At 38.2% G+C, this 20,890-nt stretch overlaps 1 protein-coding gene across 1 annotated transcript; it reads right to left on the bottom strand.

Moving 5' to 3' along the window:
* Positions 1-3,999: 3,999 nt before the first annotated feature.
* On the bottom strand, positions 4,000-5,134 carry LOC121381044 (alpha-(1,3)-fucosyltransferase C-like). The gene has a single exon (XM_041510127.1). It carries the CDS (start codon positions 4,840-4,842, stop codon positions 4,330-4,332), a length of 513 nt encoding a protein of 170 aa, XP_041366061.1. The 5' UTR covers positions 4,843-5,134; the 3' UTR covers positions 4,000-4,329.
* Positions 5,135-20,890: the final 15,756 nt, after the last annotated feature.

The raw sequence follows: 20,890 nt of genomic DNA, 5'->3' as shown, positions 1-20,890 counted from the left end.
GGATTTTGTTTTGGTACAGTACAACCATGTATTGGTATACCGGAAACGGTGGTTTCAAAACATTATCAAGTTTATTTCTTATTTCTTTTAAAAGTTAAAGTTTGTTTTGTTTAACGACACTACTAGAGCACATTGATTTATTAATAATCGGCTTTAGATGTCAAATTTCTGCTAAAACGAGTTGCAATAGAAATCAGAAGTAGATTTACATGCAAAGTAAGTTAGTACAGGCCCGTAGCCAGGATTTTGAGTGGGGTGGGGGTGGGGTGGGGTCGTGTAGGCTTATTGTGAGGCACGAAGTGCGTTACACGAGGGCGCTAAGCGCCTGAGTTGCTTGGGGGGGGGGGGGGGGGGAGAGGGGGTCCTGGGGCATATTGAAAAATAAAAGTCACCGGTAGGGGGGGGGGGGGGGGAGGTCGACCGACCCCCGACCGCCCATTGGCTACGGGCTTGTAGCAGTATTTCTACGATCGGCTTCGTGAAATGGAGTAGACGTACACGTAGAGGTAGACGTAAACGTAAGTTTACGATGTTTAGTGAAATAGGCTCCAGGAGCCAGACCGATTTATTTATGTCGGAGAGTCTGGAAGGTTTGAACATTGATCGTTATATAGAAATATGTGTAGATTTGAGATCTGCAACTCTTGCTTGCCTAAACCTGTACGTTAATTGGGAATTTGCATACTTTTAATGGTACGTCAAAGACAAGTTTTGTTTAATCGTCTGCTACTCCAAAACTCAGTTCACAGGATAGACACCATATTTCAGTTACACACGAGATGAAACTCTTTAAAAAAAAATAAAAAATTATGAAACTTAATATCCAAACTTTCCATTTTGATTTGATGGATTTTCATAATTGGTAAATTTGATCTACATTTTCAAGGTCAAATGAAGGTCATTGTTTCTGAATATATAATATGTTGTAAATGACGCAGGTCATTGGTTTCGTTTAATTCTTTCCAATAATATTGATCAAAAATGTTCATATTATTACTTTGGTTTATAGATATATCCATTACACATCTAGTAGGGGTGCTTCCTGATTGAAATTTCAGGAGTAGATCCATATTTTAACGAAAGGGGGACATGTTTAGGAAAAGGTTACGTCCACATTTTGGGGCAGTTTGTTAGAAATGGGTACCCATGCTTACTGAGGTTTGTACAGAGTATAGTTTTTGGTGAGGGTATGCGCGGTCGGTCCGGGATCGATCCCCGTCGGTGGGCCCATTGGATTATTTCTCGTTCTAGCCAGTGCACCACGACTGGTATATCAAATGCTGGGGTATGATGCATATAAAAGATCCCTTGCTACTATTAAAAAATGTAGCGGGTTTCCTCTCTATGACTGACACAATTACCATATGTTTGACATCCAATAGTCGAGTATTAATAAATAAATGTGCTCTAGCAAACTTCTTTTTCTTTTTTTGTTTGGAATAGCAGTTATGTGCATTAGCTGGGAATGTGCATGTTTTTAATAGTATGTCAACATTGTTTCCTCTGTCAGCCTCTACCCAAAGACAAAGAAACTACTCACTTCGATCCTCAACCTGAATAAAGTCAAATTATATATTTAAGTTAACTATTTGTTCCAAAGATATTTATGAATGAATGAAAATATGAAATATAAATTCATATATGTTTTGTTTAATCTTTGGTTTTGGTGTAGAATGAAATCAAATATGCTCCATATAATATTATTGGGAATTTAAACAGATCCCATCTTTCTTTCTAAACGGATGGCCAAAAACAATTTCAGGCACGTTTGGTTAGAAATGGGGACATATGCTTAATACTATATAGGGTAATGTTAACAGAGAGGGTAGGCACCCCATTATGTTAAGATAATTTAAAGTCATTTGGCACACATTAAGGAAAATTATTATTATTATTATTATTATTATTATTATTATTATTATTCATTGCTATTATTTATTTTGGGGGTAGTGGTTCGATATCAGTATTTAAGATATAATGTCATTATTTAATCAAAGACAATACCACTGTTATTCTAGCAGCAATTAAAATGGTATGTATTTGGTTTCTATGATTAAACGTATCATTCAACATGAACAATTGTCATATAACTAACCAGTTTCATATTATGATTGCTAGATAGCAGCCTTGTTTTGCTATATTCCAATTATTTTTCCAAACTCCTTAAGCAGGAGGTAGACCACTGTCAAATTATGGAATGCTTAAAAGTATGTATAGAACTTAGCTATTTTTAAATGTAGATGAGGCATTCTTGATAGGAGAAAACACCTCCAGAATCTTCTCTCCTTTCTGGCTTTGTCAATGACTCCGTATCATCGTCTGAGAAGCAATGATTATGGAGTCGCGTTTTTGTCTATTTTTATGGGTATTTCAACGTCACAGACTCTTGTTTCACTCTGTTGTATCCAAATTTGTTAAATGTTTGTAAATTAAATAAACTTAGTGTCCATTTGTTACAGGTTAAAATTAGGGTCTTGTTGAATCATATGCCTTAGTGTTTAAAAACTAGGGTCTGTCCCTTTAAGTCGATGGTTGATATAAATTCAAGCAATGAATCATATTTCTACTCACCATTGTGCTTTGTCAGCGATCAAGCAAAGCAATAATAAAAGTCTCGAAAAAAACAATCTGTTAATGTTCAGTTGCCAACCTGCCAGACACATATTTATTAAAATGTTTGATACTAATAGCATGTTGCAAGTCTTCAACAAGTGGTTCTGTTAATATTCAGTTGCCAACCTGAAATACACACATTTATTGTAATGTTTGACACTAATAGAATGGTGCAAGTCCTGAACAGATTTTTAGTTAAAGTTTGTTTTGTTTAACTACACTACTAGAACACATTGATTTATTAATCATCGGCTATTGAATGTCAAGCATTCGGTCATTATGACATATAGTTTCAGAGAGGAAAGCCGCTGTATTTTCTATCAGTAGCAAAGGATCTTTTACATGCACCATATCACAAACAGGACAGCGCGTACCACGGCCTTTAATATACCAATCGTGGTGCACTGGCCGGAACGAGAAATAGCTCAGTGTGCCCACCGACGCGAATCGATCACAAACCGACCGCGCATCAAGCGAGCGCTTTACCACTGTGCTACGTCCCGCCCCTGGACCAACAGAGATGTGAAGAAAAATAGGTTGCCACTTTCATATAGCAGTAATTGGCAATTTAGAAGAGGTTAGTAGTAATAATAATAATAAAATGTCGACCATTTCGCCACAGAGTAAAGTTTTCTTTGAATTGGAGAGTATAAGCGTACAGGACGGGTTAGTGGCGTGGAGGTAGGGGCAGTTGAAACAAATCGTCAAATTCGTGCAAACAACAATAGAGACATTCGGGTAAAATGAGATGGCCTGAAATCATTTCACCCTGGTCTTTTTTCCGTCATTTTACCCACAATATTAGTTATGGTCCATGTTCAAATACGTAGTGATTCGTTTACAACCTTTCATAGATGTTTGGCCGTAATTTAGTGCTAATATGAATAAATGTTGTCATTCATATTCGGGCTTTTTTTTCTTTAATTCGAGCAAAACATTTCCTGCCTCTCACCCTCCCCCACCCTCCCTCCTCCCCCTACAAATGGGAGCCCGTACGCCTATGAATTGGAGAGTCGTCTAAATGTGTATATGTCTCATCTCTTTTAATTTTCGTTTTTGTTAACTTAACAAATGTTCTGCTGTCATCGAGTATGAAATCTGTATCATCTGCATACTGTGAAATAAGATATTCTTTATCGTATATTGAAATAACTTTAATTTTATAAACAAAATTGTATTTTTATAATTTAAGCACTGAGAAGGAATACACAGGGCGATAATGGATTTCCTTGCCTGCAATCGTGGTTTACAGAACAATATGCCGACACATTTCCTTTAACTATAACACCAGCTTTAATATCATTACAAAACACAGACACACAATGTTTAATACCTCCTCCAGTATCAAACAGTTTTAATACATTTGTGTATGTCAGGTTGGCAATTGAAGATTCACAAATGAATTTAATAAATAAACAAATAAATAATCACCATCACCATCAACAACAAACAAACCTCCATCAGCTAAACATGTTTCAGATAACAATAACAACAAACAAACAAAACAAACGACGTAACAGTGCTTTAGACATCAACAATAACAAGCAAACAAACCACGTGACAGTGTTTTAGAGAACACAAATAAATAAATAAAAACAAACAAACAAACCAAGTAAAAGTGTTTTAGACAACACAGATAACAATACACAAACCACGTAAACTTGTTTTAGACCACGTTTGTTCCCGGAAGCTGATATACTTTTAATATAAATTTAATTACACTTTCATCTTCTTGTTTCCTGATTTTGTTTCTGAATCCAAATCTTTTGGAGAGAAGCAAGTACCTTTATGCCACCAAGAATAAACATCCTCGTAAACATTGGCGTACCTTGTAGCATTGAACAACTTTTGGCACAATTCACAAACACCAATCCTAGTTCTTTTCGAATAGTAATGATTCTTCCACTGCAAATATTCTACATAAGCCGTGTGACTTTTTTCCAGGTAGAGAAGATTTTCAGCAAGGTGCTTGGGACTCTTAAAATCCGCTGTATTGATGAACGAATTGGGAGGTAAAAATTTACTGTAATTCGCACCTCCTCTTACCACGGGCACGATGTCTGCCCCCATGTAAAGAAAGGCCTTTTCCGTAATGTAGTCATGACACAAACTGTTTTCAAATGATAGATAGAATTTGTATTCCCGTGACTGCATCTTTTTACAGCCGTCATCACTATTTCTAACACCACATTGTGTATCGCCACAAGCTCCGTAAACGTCCACCACCATCGTCTTCTTCGTCTCCTGGACATATCGCTCGCGTTGGCTTGGCGTCCTGCAGTTGCTCACAAACCACGCTGCCAGTTTCGTTTTGTTTCTCGCTAATCCTAAAAAGTCAAATTGTCTTGGTTTTTCTCTTTTATATATACGTCCATACGGATACCTGAGCTTAGGGTTCGAGTGATCTAGGTTCCCTCTTTGTACTTGTATCAAGTCAGTCTTCACATTAATTTTCACTAATTCACCTTTTGACAACTGTAATTTTAAAGGGACATTCCTGAGTTTGCTGCATTGTAAGATGTTTCCGACTAATAAAATATGTCTACGATTAAACTTACATATTAAATATATTTTCTTGTTTACAATATCAGTGTCTGTATATTCAGTGTGTTTCTGGTCGTCTTAATATTTGTAAGAAGCCCAAACTGGATTTTGTCTTCAAATAATTTCGTACGTACAAAAAAAAAATATTTTAGGAAATAAAATGAAATTTAATCTAGTACAAATAGTAGTACCACCAGAAACACGTTTAATATACAGCCACTAATATTTGTGCAGAAAAATATATTTGACATGTAATTACAATCGTTAAAACGTCTCTGTTAGTCGATAATCTCTTAAAAAGTGCAGCAAACTCAGGAATGTCCCTTTAATATAGGTAGTAGATAAATCTTCTAAATAATTTGACGCTCTTCCTCATGTTAATTAATTAAAAATTCATCGAAAAAAAATGTTTGCGTTATCAGTTGATGTTCTGTTATTTAAAATTTTATAACGTTTTATCCACATTTGATTTGAAAATTAAAATTTGTAAAAACCTTATGTAAATCAATATAATGAATCGAAGATTTGACGGGAAAAAACGAATGTAACTTTCTAAGGGAATTCCCTTGTTTGTGTATTGATACAGTTGTAAATCATTGTTGAATAGAGTTCGATTGGGTTTTTAAATATAGTTTTGTATAATGGCAATATTAATGCATGAACGTCAAAAATATAACGTTCAGTTCTTAAATACAATCCAGTTTATAACTGCACTTTCCCCCTTGTTATTTCAATGTTGAAATAGACCAACAAGTTCGCCTATATCATAAATAGTCTCGCCCGATATTTTTAGAATTTGTATGCTTGTCATGTCATGTCATAGGGCTTTACGTGCACATTCAGAGCAAGCTGTTGTAGCGCACGCCTGTCTTGGGCACAAGAGCCGGCCAAGGCCGGCTCCTCCGTCCAGCACAAGTATTTGTATGCTCCCGAATAACACTATAAAAGGCGAAGTGTAATTGGCCGATATTTAAATTGTTATACCGGCCTCGGTGGCGCAGTGGTTAAGCCATCGGACTACAGGCTGGTAGGTACAGGGTTCGCAGCCCGGTACCGGCTCCAACCCAGAGCGAGTTCTTAAGGGCTTGTGACGGAACATGCTCTTTTCTTTTCGCCTGTGGCGATGTTAATTGTTTTAGAGGGCCGTGTGCAGCTTGGTTACGTAATACCTCCGCGCGACGGTGGTAGTCCTGCGTCCCAATATGCACTTAGACCAGTTGGGCACATTGGTTACGTAATACCTCCGGTAGTTCGGTTTACGACCGGGGTATTTCTAGCGACCTGGCGACGGTCTGTCTGGCCATCTAAGAAAATATACCGTCTCTGGGAGTTGTGGAAATATCACATGATAGATGAGGTACCGCGTTGTGCCCCCCAGGCGATATTCGCTGTCTCCGGACTAGTCTGAGATTTTTGAATAAATAGATAGGATTTTAGAGATATCGGGGAGAAACATTGGAAGTATCCAGGGGAACGGACGTGGTCCAACTGAACGAAATATATTAGTTCAGACCGGACTTGGTAAATATATTTATTTCTGCTCTGTTGTATAACCTTGATGTGATTGATGTGACTTTAAATATTTTAATACTGTATTATACCAATATTCTTTAGACAGTGTCTCCGGTAATCTGACGAAGTAAATTGTAGGCTTCACTGTTCTAATATTTTTATACGAGTATTTGGTAAGATAAAGCTTAGCCGGTCATCCTAGAGGACCTAGGTAAACTGTAGATTATTGTCTTTATTGTGATATGTACCAGTATTAATTCTGTATTACAAGGTTACTGAATGAGTATTTAAGGGTTAATTAAAAATTAACCAGTTAGGAATAGAGTTGTAATTCCTTTAGTAATTAAGTTCCCCAGGCAGCGTTTCTCAATTATCACACGTGTGTGTGTTGTATCACGGTGAAGTGATTAGAATATTGTGTAAACTAGACACCTAGTGATTACCTAATTAAGTGATTAGCTCTGGGTTGTTATTATATTGTTGCTGTTAATTAACTACTGCGGCAAGTACATTTGTCAGCGTTAGAGTTAATACAGATTCCAAAGTGTATGGTGTTTTGTTGTGTTTTCTAGTGAACTAAACGTGCTACATATATATATATTTATATCAGATATTATCTCTGATTACTCCTAGAGCCGGGCCACTCGGGTAGTAGCCTGCCCGATACAGAGAGATCTAATAGATATACAGTTAGGAGAGATATTTGGATAATCGTGTTTTATTCAGTTACGGGTATTATAGGATCCCCGTGACAGGACTCAATGGGTAGGTGTAAGGCCACTACACCCTCTTCTCTCTCACTAACCATTAACCAACTAACAATTAACCCACTGTCCTGGACAGACAACCCAGATAGCTGAGGTGTGTTCCCAGGACTGCGTGCTTGAACCTTAATTGGATATAAGGACGAAAATAAGTTGAAATGAAATGAAATAAATTGTTATTTATAGATGAAATGTCACCTGGACATGGGAGTCCACGCACTGCTGTTAGATCTACTGGTAGACCCAGTAGAGCTAATTTCAATCAGATTGCTATTTATTGCACGATTTTATTTTCCGTAGTAATATATACCACGAGACCGCGTAGCGGTCGAGTGATTTCTTTCGCAAAATAAACGAGTGCAATAAATAGGAAGTCAAAACAACGTATGTGAAGTTTTGTATTTATTACATACCTTCTTTTCTGTTTTACAAAAACGGTTTTTAATTTAACGTCATAACAACACTTAAATCTATGATCAAAACTCCTTTCATGGATTTGCTTAACGTTAAGAATCATACTCTGCGGCAGCCTTGTGACATTGTGTAATGTTTCAAATAAGTTGTGACGTAATTTGTAAATCATATAAATAAAAGGCGCTAACTGCAGTAGAAATAAAAAGGAATCCCCCATTTAAAACTTCCGGTCCAGACAACACATATGTGCGATACAAAATAATTTTATCACATGGTTTCAAAATGTCTTTATCACTATAGTAGGATTGATTTAAAAAAAAAAAAAAGAATGAAGGAAGGACATGATTTATTTAACGACGCACTCAACACATTTTATTTAAGATAATATGGCGTCGGACATATGGTTAAGGACCACACATATATTGAGGGAGGAAACCCGCTGTCGCCACTTCATGGGCTACTCTTTTCGATTTGCAGCAAGGGATCTTTTATATGCATCATCCCATAGACATGATAGCACATACCACGGCCTTTGATATACCAGTCGTGGTGCACTGGATGGAGCGAAAAATAGCCCAATGAGTCCACCAACGGGGATCGATCCCAGACCGTCCGCGCATCAAGCAAGCGCTTTACCACTGGGTTACGTCCTGCCACCCGGATCCATGAAGAACGTTTTACGGTTGTGGTGGTGGTGGATGGTGGTGGTGGATGGTTGTGGTGGTGGTGGTTGTGGTGGTGGTGGAAGGTGGTGGATGGTGGTGATAGTGGTGGTGGTGGTGGTGGTGGATCGTGGTGGTGGATCGTGATGGTGGTGGTGGATCGTGGTGGTGGTGGTGGATGGTGGTGATGGTGGATAGTGGATGGTGGTGGTGGATGGTGGTGGTGGTGGATAGTGGATGGTGGTGGTGGTGGATGGTGGTGGTGGATGGTGGTGGATGGTGGTGGTGATGATGGTGGTGTTGGTGGATGGTGGTGATGGTGGTGGATGGTGGTGGTTGTGGATGGTGGTGGTGGATGGTGGTGGTGGTAGATGGTGGTGGTGGATGGTGGTGGTGGATGGTGGTGGTGGCGGTGGATGGTGGCGGTGGATGGTGGTGGTGGTGGTGGATGGTGGTGGTGGGTGGTGGTGGAAGGTGGTGGTGGTGGTGTTGGTGGATGGTGGTGGTGGTGGTGGTGGTGGTGGTGGTGGTGGATGGTGGTGGTGGAAGGTGGTGGATGGTGGAACTAACGGAATAAAAAAAAAAGATCAATGAATGAATGAATGTTTAACGACACCCAGCACAATAAATGTTGTTTTGTTTAACGACACCCAGCACAATAAAGGTTGTTTTGTTTAACGACACCCAGCACAATAGAGGTTGGGTTTTTTAACGACACCCAGCACAATAAAGGTTGTTTTGTTTAACGACACCCAGCACAATAAAGGTTGTTTTGTTTAACGAAACCCAGCACAATAAAGGTTGGTTTGTTTAACGACACCCAGCACAATAAAGGTTGGTTTGTTTAACGACACCCAGCACAATAACGGTTGTTTTGTTTAACAACACCCAGCACAATAACGGTTGTTTTGTTTAACGACACCCAGCACAATAAAGCTTGTTTTGTTTAACGACACCCAGCACAATAAAGCTTGTTTTGTTTAACGACACCCAGCACAATAAAGCTTGTTTTGTTTAACGACACGATTAGAGTACATTGATTTGTTTAATCATCAGATATTTTGACATAGTCTTAGAGAGGAAACCCGCTATATTTTCCCATTAGTAGCAAGGGGTCTTTTATATGCACCATCCCAAAGACAGGATAGCACAAAATGGAGCATTTTAAGGACAAAAGAAAATGAAATATATGTATTTCTAACTATATTTGTTGTACTATCTCAGTATGATAGTAATAAGAATTGTGGTTTAGTCGTAGATTTACGTTTACGTGTAAAATTAGGGTTACGATGTTTTGTGAAATCGGGCCCTGGTTTGTATTCCATTTATGACACTACAGACACACCATAACCCCAGAACACTGTCGTTTGTCGAAACAATAATTGTTAAAGGGACATTCTCGAGTTTGCTGCATTGTAAGATGTTTCCGACTAATAAAATATTTCTACGTTTAAACTTACATATTAAATATATTTTCTTGTTTAGAATATCAGTGTCTGTATATTCAATGTTTTTCTGGTCGTCTTAATTTTTTTTTAGGAAATAAAATGAAATTTAAACTAGTACAAATATTAGAACGATCAGAAACACGTTTAATATACAGCCACTGGTATTTTATGTATTTTATTTTATGTAATTACAGTCGTCAAAAAGTCTGTTAATCGATAACATCTTAAAAATTGCAGAAAACTCAGAAATCTCCCTTTAATATCTATTGTGTAATAAAATAAGAAAATAACAGGTCAAGGCTCGCAAATAACTGAAGTAGGCTTGTAATTCTGTGACAATGTCAATTAACCGTCGTTTGCAACAAACGGGATGGGGTGGGATTAAGTTAATAAAATACACAGTCAGTATATCAGGGGCGTAGGCGGGGGGAGGGGTGTCGCATAGGTGTTCAGGAAAATGTAGACAAAATGGTCTGCTATAGTCCGTCCCATCCTCCTATACAAATTTTGTTTTCTTCTTTTTTAAATTAGTTTCGCTGAAATTACTTCAAGAGGAATAACTCTTACACATTTTAGATCACATTGGAGACAGAGTTATTGCACTTTATTTATTTGGATCAAGAAGTTTGTTTTGTTTAACGACACAACTAGCGCACATTGATTTATTAATCATCGGCTATTGGATGTCAAACATTTGGTAATTTTGACATATAATCTCAGAGAAGAAACTCGCTACATTGTTTCCACTAATAGCAAGGGATCTTTTATGCACCATCCCACATATTGTCCGAGACAGGATAGCACATACCACCGCCTATGATATACTAGTCGTTGTGCACTGGCTGGAACGAGAAATAGCCCAATGGGCCCACCGACGGGGATCGATGTCAGTTATTTGGATCATGACCAATTACAAGATGAGGTTAGAATTATATCAATTTACCGCAGTTTACCACTGCTGGTCAGATAAAAAACAACAACCCAAAAAACAAACAACAACAACAACAACAAAAACCCACAATACAACAACATCCAAAACGATCATTCATTTATACTTATTTTCGTTTATTGTATCCAATTTATGGTTAAAGCACGCATTCCTGGGCACACACTTCATTCAGGTATCTGGGCTTCCTGTTCAGCATACTGAGATTAGTTGTTAGTTAAGAGAGATGCCGGATGTAATAAACGTTTGCTCTGAAATTCGTGGGAGCGGATACTAGGGTTGTACCCTGATCAAAATATATGGGGAGGGGGGGGGGGGAGCACTACTTTTTATAAACAAATGAAACACTATACAAATTAAACCCTGAGATGTGTATGCTATTTTCTGAATTCTCAATGGGGCAACTGCCCCCCCCACCCCCCACCCCGCCCCCGAGGGTACGGCCCTGGATACCAAGAGGCTAAGCCAGGACCTGCCCAGCTTCATGTCCCATGGCTTAACCACTATACCACTGAGGCCGGTGATTAATGTTTTATATTAATTAATTAATGTATTAATTTATTAATTTATTAATTTAATTAATTAATTTTACTTTATTGCTGGCTGCCTGTAATGGGTAAGAAACTTTGTCGGTATCTCGGTTGTTGTTGTGTTTTTTTTGTTTTTTTGTATTATTATTATTATTAATTTTTTTTTTAACGGATGGAGAATGTGTTTAATATGTCAGATTTGCAGTTATCCCCCTCATGTTGAAATACTATATAAAATATGTATGCTAATTAAATGTTTCATTAAAAAAATAGTGTCTGTTTCGACAGGGTACAGTAACTTGAAATTAAATTCATAATTAAAAAATAAACCTAAGTCCGCCATCTTGGATCCACAGAAATTGTACCATCAACGTTAGCTAATAACGGAATCTCAATCTAAACTTCTCAATTTTGTGTTGTAGGTAATCAGCAAAAAAAAAAAAAAAAAAAAAAAAAAAAAAAAAAAAATAATAATAATAATAATAATAAATAATAATAATAATAATAATAATAATAATAATAATAATAATAATAATAGTAAAAAAATAAAATAAGATGACTTGCCATGATGACAAAACCTTTTCTTGTTCAATAACTAATATGGCGGTTTCTAAATTTCTTACTTTCAGCTAAATATCAATTAAAATGAGTTCTATCTTTTGTTGAAAGTTATTTCAACGGTGTGGGTTTTTGGGTTTTTTTATTATTATTATTTGTTTTAATTTTTTTTTTTTTTTAATACATTTTATTTATATAGCTGATACAACTACTGTTAGTTACAAATTGAACATGATAACTTTTGACGTTCATGCAAGTACAAAGCAGAGAAGCGCTTAACACGCGCTTTACATGATGCATGACCTACATGTTAATGCGCGATGGCAGTTTGAATTCTAATTACATCATACACAGAGACAATAACGTACGAGCTACGAGGAATTAGGATTGTAAAATACCTGTAAGAAATCAAGCATTTTGATTGGCTGATTAGAAGTGGTTCATTCTACGATATACCATCTCCGAAAGTCAATGTACTTACTGTAGCGTTGTTAACGTGTATTCATACGCGGTGAAGTGTCACTGTTTGTAAATATGGATGACGTACACGTAGAAGACGTCGAGTCGTTTAATTTGGGTGAATTGGAAGAAATATTCGGACCAGAAAATAACCCTGAAGAATACTCCCCAGACGATATAGCAACATTTGCTGCATCGGCCTCTTCAAGCAGAATTTCAACTAACAATCGTCCTGTTGAGTGAAATCAGCTGATCGAGCATGTAGGCACCTATAGTCACTGACAGCAGACGACACCAATAACTCACGCTTTGCCAACAAAAACGCAAATATTCAAAAATTCTACAACAAATTGATAAAAATATTGATCCCTTAAGTGCACCTAGCAGTGAAAAATCGTCGTGTAAACCCCAAATTAAAACCGCGACAAGTGACCCCGTTTACCCGATCATGGCCTCTCAAAGTTTTCAAACGAACTTTAAAAACACGAATATTACAACAAACATCAACAAAATTACTCAAAAGACATCTACCTTTAACATGACAGGCAGTAGAGTTGAAATTCACAACCATTACCACACAACAAATATGAATTAGCAACGTAGAACAATAAATAAAAAAGAATATATTCCAAATCTGGTTGGTCGATGTGACTGAACATGCTCTTAATTTTGTTTTCGCCTGTAGCGATATTAATTGTTTTAGAGGGCCGTGTGCAGTTCCAATATGCACTTAAGCCCAGATGGGCACTTTGTTACGTGATACCTCTGCGCGACGGTCGTCGAGCTCTTTCTAATACACACCCAGCCCAGATGCGGAGGCCATGTGGCCAGTAGTTGCGTAATACCTCCGCTAGTTCGGTACGATCGGGGTATTGCCGGCGGACTAGGCGTCAGCAAGTCTGGCCATCTAAGGAAATTATGCCGGCTTGGTCGCTGTGAAAATATCACTTGATAGGGGGAGGACCGCGTTGTACCCCCAGGCAATATTCGAATTTTATGATAAATAGCTAGGGTTTTAGAGATATCAGGGAGAAATATATTGGACGGGGACGGGGAACGTTAGTCCGGCTGGACTTGGTAATTATATATTTTCTGCTCTGTTGTATAACCTTGATGTGATTGATGTGACTTTATATATTTTAATACTGTATTATACCAATATTATTTAGACGGTGCTGCCGGTCATCTGACGCAGTAAACTGTAGGCTCACTGTTCTAAATAATTATTAAGGCTTAGCCAGTCATCCTAGAGGACCTAGGTAAACTGTAGGTTATTGTCTTTATTGTGATAGGTACCAGTATTAATTCTGTGTTACAAGGTTACTGAATGAGTAGTAAGGGTTAATTAAAAATTAACCAGTTAGGAATAGAGTTGTAATTCCTTTATTAATTAAGTTCCCCTGGCAGCGTTTCTCAATTATAACACGTGTGGGTGTTGTGTCACGGTGAAGTGATTACAATATTGTGTAAACTAGACACCTAGAGATTAACTAATTAAGTGATCAGTTCTGGGTTATTATTATTTGTTGTTGTTAATTAACTACTGCGGCAGTACATTTGTCAGCGTAGTATTAATACAGATTGCAAAGTGTTTTGTGTTTTGTTGTGTTTTCTAGTGAACTAAACGTGCTATAATAATATATACTTTATATAAGATCTTATCTCTGAACATACCTAGACGAGCCACGCGGGTATAACCACCCGTTACAGAGAGATCTAATAGATATACAGTTAGGAGAGATATTTGAATAATCGTGTTTCATTCAGTTACGGGTATTATAGGATCCCCGTGACAGTCGACAAACACTTTTACAAGTTTACAATTCAGACCGTTCCATATTGCAGGATATTTGAAATTTTGTTATGTTCTTCCATCTTATTGGCATTGCTTTAAGTTTAAAGCATTTTGTTGTTGTTGTTTTTGCGTCTGTGTAAATAAAAATTGGTGCAAATACACAATAGTATTTTTCATATAACTAGTTTTGAAAATTTACTTCCAATTTCGTTACCCCCATGATGGACTCTTCCTATCGATTGACGTCATTCAGTTACAGACACGTTTGACAAAATGTGGAAGAGTTTCGTGAATGAAAATAGTTCGCTATTTATATTACATTAAAAATAAAACATATATAATTTACAGAAAATAAAATAAAAGAATGTAAAAGGTATTTTACAATGGAGATCACTAGTTTCTATTATTTTTTCTTCTCGAGGTGATATTGTCTAATTGACGGTGGATAGGCTGATGACCACCTCGCCCCTACTTGGCTCGGTGGTCATCCGTCAATCCACCGTCACCTCGAGAAGAAAAAAATGGAAACAGGTGATCTAATTATCTGTCCCGAGTGAAATTAATGTTGTCAGTCACGAGCTTTAGGGTTTTTATGACTGACAGCATTAATTTCACGAGGGACAGATAATCCGTAATTCCGACCGGCTTCGGTGGCGTCGTGGTTAGGCCATCGGTCTACAGGCTGGTAGGTACTGGGTTCGGATCCCAGTCGAGGCATGGGATTTCTAATTAAGATACTGACTCCAAACCCTGTGTGAGTGTTCCGCAAGGCTCATTGGGTAGGTATAAACTACTTGCACCGACCAGTGATCCATAACTGGTTCAACAAAGGCTATGGTTTGTGTTATCCTGCCTGTGGGAAGCGCAAATGAAAGATCCCTTGCTGCTAATCGGAAAGAGTAGCCCATGAAGTGGCGACAGCGGGTTTCCTCTCAAAATCTGTGTGGTCCTTAACCATATGTCTGACGCCATATAGCCGTAAATAAAATGTGTTGAGTGCGTCATTAAATAAAGCATTTCTTTCTTTCTTTCTTTCTTTCTTTCCGTAATTCCGAGTATCGAGTGGGTTATTGTATTTACTACCCATAGTGTAAATAGTTTAGAAACCTAAATTTCAAACTTGTTACATGACACAAACTATATAATATACAAGACGAGAATGTCTGGTGAAACTGATGACGTCACAAAAGAAAAGCAATGACGTCACAAAAGAAAAGCAATGACGTCAAAAGCTATCTTTAGGTACACAAATCAAATGTACGCAAGAGAGGTCATATTCGTAATGAACTGAGGTTTCTAGTGGGAAGTGAATGAACTACAAAGAAATTTGTCTAGAGCATGTTTAATCTTTAACAAGAACAAATTGCTTAAACGATTTTAACAAAAACTGAACACTAAACATTCATTGTTGTTTGTAAAATATCATCAACAAGAGACTTGACAGTCGAGGAAATTGATGACATCACCAAACTAACGTCATGACGTCAGCGGGGAAATATAGCTTCTTTATTACCCCAGCGGTCACTCATAACAAGGAAAATATTTTCCATATTTTCTCAGTGAGAAATATTTTGCATTGGTTTAACGAACAATGCTATTGGACAATTTGACGCTTACAAACCAATGGCCTTGTCGGTACTAAATATGACGTCACCACGATTTGACACAAAATGACGTCATGTAGGTTAAAGAGTTTGCGTTTATTACGACTGTCTGTTTTGGGTGTTAAATATATAACAAAATGTCATTTTAATGCAATGCATTATAGATTTTGTAGCAGAATTAAGAGAACTTGTGTTTTTGAAAATTATCTATGAACGTGATTAAATTACAAAGCTATAGTAATTCTCAGAACAGTGCGTAAAGTGGTTTACACTGTTTCTATACAGGTTGGCCTTCGTGCATGTGCGTCGAAAATAAAGGTTTTAAGAGAGAGAAAAAATAGCTAAGGTAATAAATAGAATAACAAACTAGGTACCAGTTATTATAAAATTTATGTCCCTCGTGAAACAATGTTCATTTGTCACTCGCTAAAGCTCGTGACAACTGAAAATTATTTCACTCGGGACATAAATTTGATAATAACTGGTAATTCGTTTATTATCCTCTATATCTTTCCCTAGAGAAAGATAGAAAATATATTCACCTGCATCTCACTGCCCATATGGGTAATAAATTACACAACGTCACAAAAAATATAAATATTCATCCATAAACATTCTTATATTAAAAGTAAAAGGTATCAGAATTTAAACTCTGTGCTTCACCAGACCTTCAAATGTCAATATATAGGTACATTTCGAAACCTGACTCTTAATATTTAATAATACAGTCCGGATGAAAAGTTACACTTATATAATTACTGTTTATTCACGGAAATGTGTTAAAATGTTTTATCCTATAACTTACCCATAATATCCATGTCATAAACCCATGTGATAATTTTAGTGTATTAACCCGGTTAATAATGGTATGCAGATGTGCAAGGTGTCTATATAATGTGTTGCTGTGGATAGGTCATTTGCTTACAAGCCAACAAGACCTGTATACCCGAGCTTAAAGTTTTCAAAGATTTAGTTAAAATGCGGGATGTCAAACTAATATGTGCTAATCGTGATGACGTCATAATTACCAATGACGGCGACTTTAGTACTGTGATTTACTAAAAAAATGTATTAAAATGTTATTTTAGAAGTGTTAAGCCTTGACCACATTATACCACGCGACTCAACTGGACGGTCGCGTCGCGTCGTGGGCCACGATCGCTGACCAATCGGTCGTGTCTGAAATGCGTTCACACTATACGACGCGACTCAACTTAACTGAAAAAAATAAGTCTTTGTTTTAAAAATCTAAGATGGGTCCAACAAGACACTTGAGAGCTCGGACTGCCGTAGTTGATATGAGGATGTTAAAACGACATCGCCTAAAGTGACATGGTACTTGTGCATGGTGTTTCTTTATACATTATTGATGTCTGTCCTCAGCGACATTTTCATTCACACACGTACCTGTATCTGTTTCAAATCGAAATAATGTACAATTTACATTGTGTGTGTGTGTGTGTGTGTGAGAGAGAGAGAGAGAGAGAGAGAGAGAGAGAGAGAGAGAGAGAGAGAGAGAGAGAGAGAGAGAGAGAGAGAGAGAGAGAGAGAGAGAGAGAGAGGAGAGAGAGAGAGAGAGAGAGAGAGAGAGAGAGAGAGAGAGAGAGGCAGGAGAGAAACAGAGAGAGAGAGAGAGAGAGAGAGAGAGAGAGAGAGAGAGAGAGAGAGAGAGAGAGAGAGAGAGAGAGAGGGGGGGGGGGGGGGGGGAGGGGGGGGGGGGGAGGGGGAGAGAGAGTCAGTCACAGGCGCTTGAAGTGAGTAGCAAGAATCTGAAAATAATAGGAGGAACAATTAATATATTACTGGCACATCCAATTGTTGGCATCTTCCGATAGGACTAAAATTTTTCTAATCATGCTGACCAGTGAGATATTTCATTCATGAGACAATACTTTCAAAATGCTTTAAATTCAGCACTCGAGATCTATCCAAGTAATAAGAACCCCCAACTATTCACTAGTAGGAAAAAGTATTTTAAAAGCTTCTTTTCAGACGACCGCCTCCCATAACCGTGTGACCTTCTGTAACGCATAGGCCACTACTCGAAAATTATGTAACATTCAATGCATAACCTCTCCCAAAAGACATATTGACTAATATTATAAGATTTTGTATTTATGTTTGTTTGGTAATAATACCACTGGATAGAAAATCATCAGTTAAAAAACGCAACAGCAATGATTAGCTGCATTTTAATTTATAAATAAACATGATAAACTTATTTTTAAAATATGATATACAACTCTTGACGAACACCTCCTCCATTCCCATGTTTCGTAACACTCCCATGAAATCCCTTCCCCTCCCCACTAGAATGTTACATTGCCTAATTCATGAACGGATGTGAGAGATAAGACAACGGAATATGTAACGAGTTAGTATTTACCGGTAAGTATGACTGGGTGTTTGCCACATGCATACTTATCCACAAATCCACAAATTGTTTATTAGCAATGGTCTGGAATAAGAAGGTTCCACCCAAGGTCCGAGGAGAGTATTTGAAGGAGGGAAGGGGAAGCAATGGTCTGGAATAAGAAGGTTCCACCCAAGGTCCGAGGAGAGTATTTGAAGGAGGGAGGGGGAAGCAATGGTCTGGAATAAGAAGGTTCCACCCAAGGTCCGAGAAGAGTATTTGAAGGAGGGAGGGGGAAGCAATGGTCTGGAATAAGAAGGTTCCACCCAAGGTCCGAGGAGAGTATTTGAAGGAGGGAGGGGGAAGCAATGGTCTGGAATAAGAAGGTTCCACCCAAGGTCCGAGGAGAGTATTTGTGACGGAACATGCTCTTTTCTTTTCTTTTTCGCCTGTGGCGATGTTAATGGTTTTAGAGGGCTGTGTACAGCGTGGTTACGTAATACCACCGCGCGACGGTGGTCGAGCTGTTCCCAATATGCACGTACATTAGGTGGGCACCTTGTTACGTAATACCTCCGCGCGACCGTACCCCCCTAATACACACTTAGACCAGGTGTGGAGGCCATGTGGCCAGTAGTTACGTAATACCTACGATAGTGCGGTTTTACGACCGTGATTTTTGGCGAACTAGGCGACAGTAAGTCTGGCCATCTAAGGAAAAATACCGCCTCTGGGAGTTGGGGCAAATTCATATGATAGGTGAGGTGCCGCGTTGTGCCCCCAGGCGATATTCGGTTTTTGTAATAAATAGATAGGATTTTAGAGATATCGGGGAGAAACAAAAGGAAGGTTCCAGGGGAACGTTGTCCGTCCGGACTGGTAAATATATATTTCTGCTCTGTTGTATAACCTTGATGTGATTGATGTGACTTTAAATATTTTAATACTGTATTATACCAATATTATTTAGACAGTGTTTTCGGTAACTGACGAAGTAAATTGTAGGCTTCACTGTTCTAAAAATATAAAGCTTAGCCGGTCATCCTAGAGGACCTAGGTAAACTGTATGTTATTGTCTTTATTGTGATAGGTACCAGTATTAATTCGGTATTTCAAGGTTACTGAATGAGTAGTTAAGGGTTAATTAGAAATTAACCAAGTAGGAATAGAGTTGTAATTCCTTTATTAATTAAGTTCCCCTGGAAGCGTTTCTCAATTATCACACGTGTGTGTGTTGTATCACGGTGAAGTGATTAGAATATTGTGTAAACTAGACACCTAGTGATTAACTAATTAAGTGATTAGTTCCGGGTTGTTATTATTATTGTTGTTGTAAGTAATTAACTGCGGCAAATATAATTGTCAGCGTAAGGTTAATACATATTCCAAAGTGTATTGTGTTGTGTTGTGTTTTCTAGTGAACTAAACGTGCTATATACATATACTTTATATAAGATCTTATCTCTGATTACCTAGAGCCGAGCCACTCGGGTATACACTGCCCGATACAGAGAGCTTTAATAGATATACAGTTAGGAGAGATATTTGGATAATCGTGTGTTATTCAGTTACGGGTATTATAGGATCCCCGTGACAGTATTTGAAGGAGGGAGGGGGAAGCAATGGTCTGGAATAAGAAGGTTCCACCCAAGGTCCGAGGAGAGTATTTGAAGGAGGGAGGGGGAAGCAATGGTCTGGAATAAGAAGGTTCCACCCAAGATCCGAGGAGAGTATTTGAAGGAGGGAGGGGGAAGCAATGGTCTGGAATAAAAAGGTTCCACCCAAGGTCCGAGGAGAGTATTTGTGACGGAACATTAGTATTTACCGGTACGTATGACTGGGTCTTTGCCACATGCATACTTATCCACCCAGGGTCCGAGGAGAGTATTTGAAGGAGGGAGGGGCAAGCACTGGTCTTGAATAAGAAGGTTCCACCCAAGGTCCGAGGAGAGTATTTGAAGGAGGGAGGGGGAAGTTACATGGGATGGAAAACTGGGGTCTATAAGGAATTTGTGGCATGATCCCTCAACAAAAGTTTGACTTTCAGGCGTTCTAGTACAGCATTCTCAGCCAGAGAACAATAACGGGGGAAATGCGGGCGAGAGAGCATGGGTCCCGCCCCCCTCCCACGTTCTGCACTCATAACATCTTCTTTTCAAATCCGATGGTTCCAAAAACGTCGACAACATAAACTATATATTTATCAGAATTCCTTTATGGTTTCCATGGACGCTTAAAATAATGTTTTAATAATACCTATCGACACGGCGTAAATATCAGCCTCAATATGCCTAAAATATTATATCTTTAGAAAATATATAAAAAGCAGTACAGTTCACTCTACGACTCCTCTGGTGACCACGATTAAAGACAGAACAAATGATGCGAACCATTCTGTGTTCTTCATTTTAGAAGAAAAACAAAGCTCACATCCCATGTTAATCAATGCCCAGCCTCGTTTTCGTAGTTATGCAGGTGGTGCTACAGACTGCGAAGGGGTCTATTCCCCTGTCCAGAATAATTGTAACTTTTATGTCACATGATGAAATGTAGACAATCCATTGGATACTGATAGAAATCAGTTGTATAGCATTGTGTAAACCGTGCACACTACACGACAAGGCAGTCGCGTCGCATCGTAGACCCGTTCACACTATACGACGGCCGTCGTCTGCGACTGAACATGTT

Source organism: Gigantopelta aegis, chromosome 2 (genome assembly GCF_016097555.1).
Source record: "Gigantopelta aegis isolate Gae_Host chromosome 2, Gae_host_genome, whole genome shotgun sequence".
NCBI lineage: Eukaryota > Metazoa > Mollusca > Gastropoda > Neomphalida > Peltospiridae > Gigantopelta > Gigantopelta aegis.
Note: the sequence above shows the minus strand (reverse complement) of the source record. Positions and strands in the feature narration are given on the sequence as shown.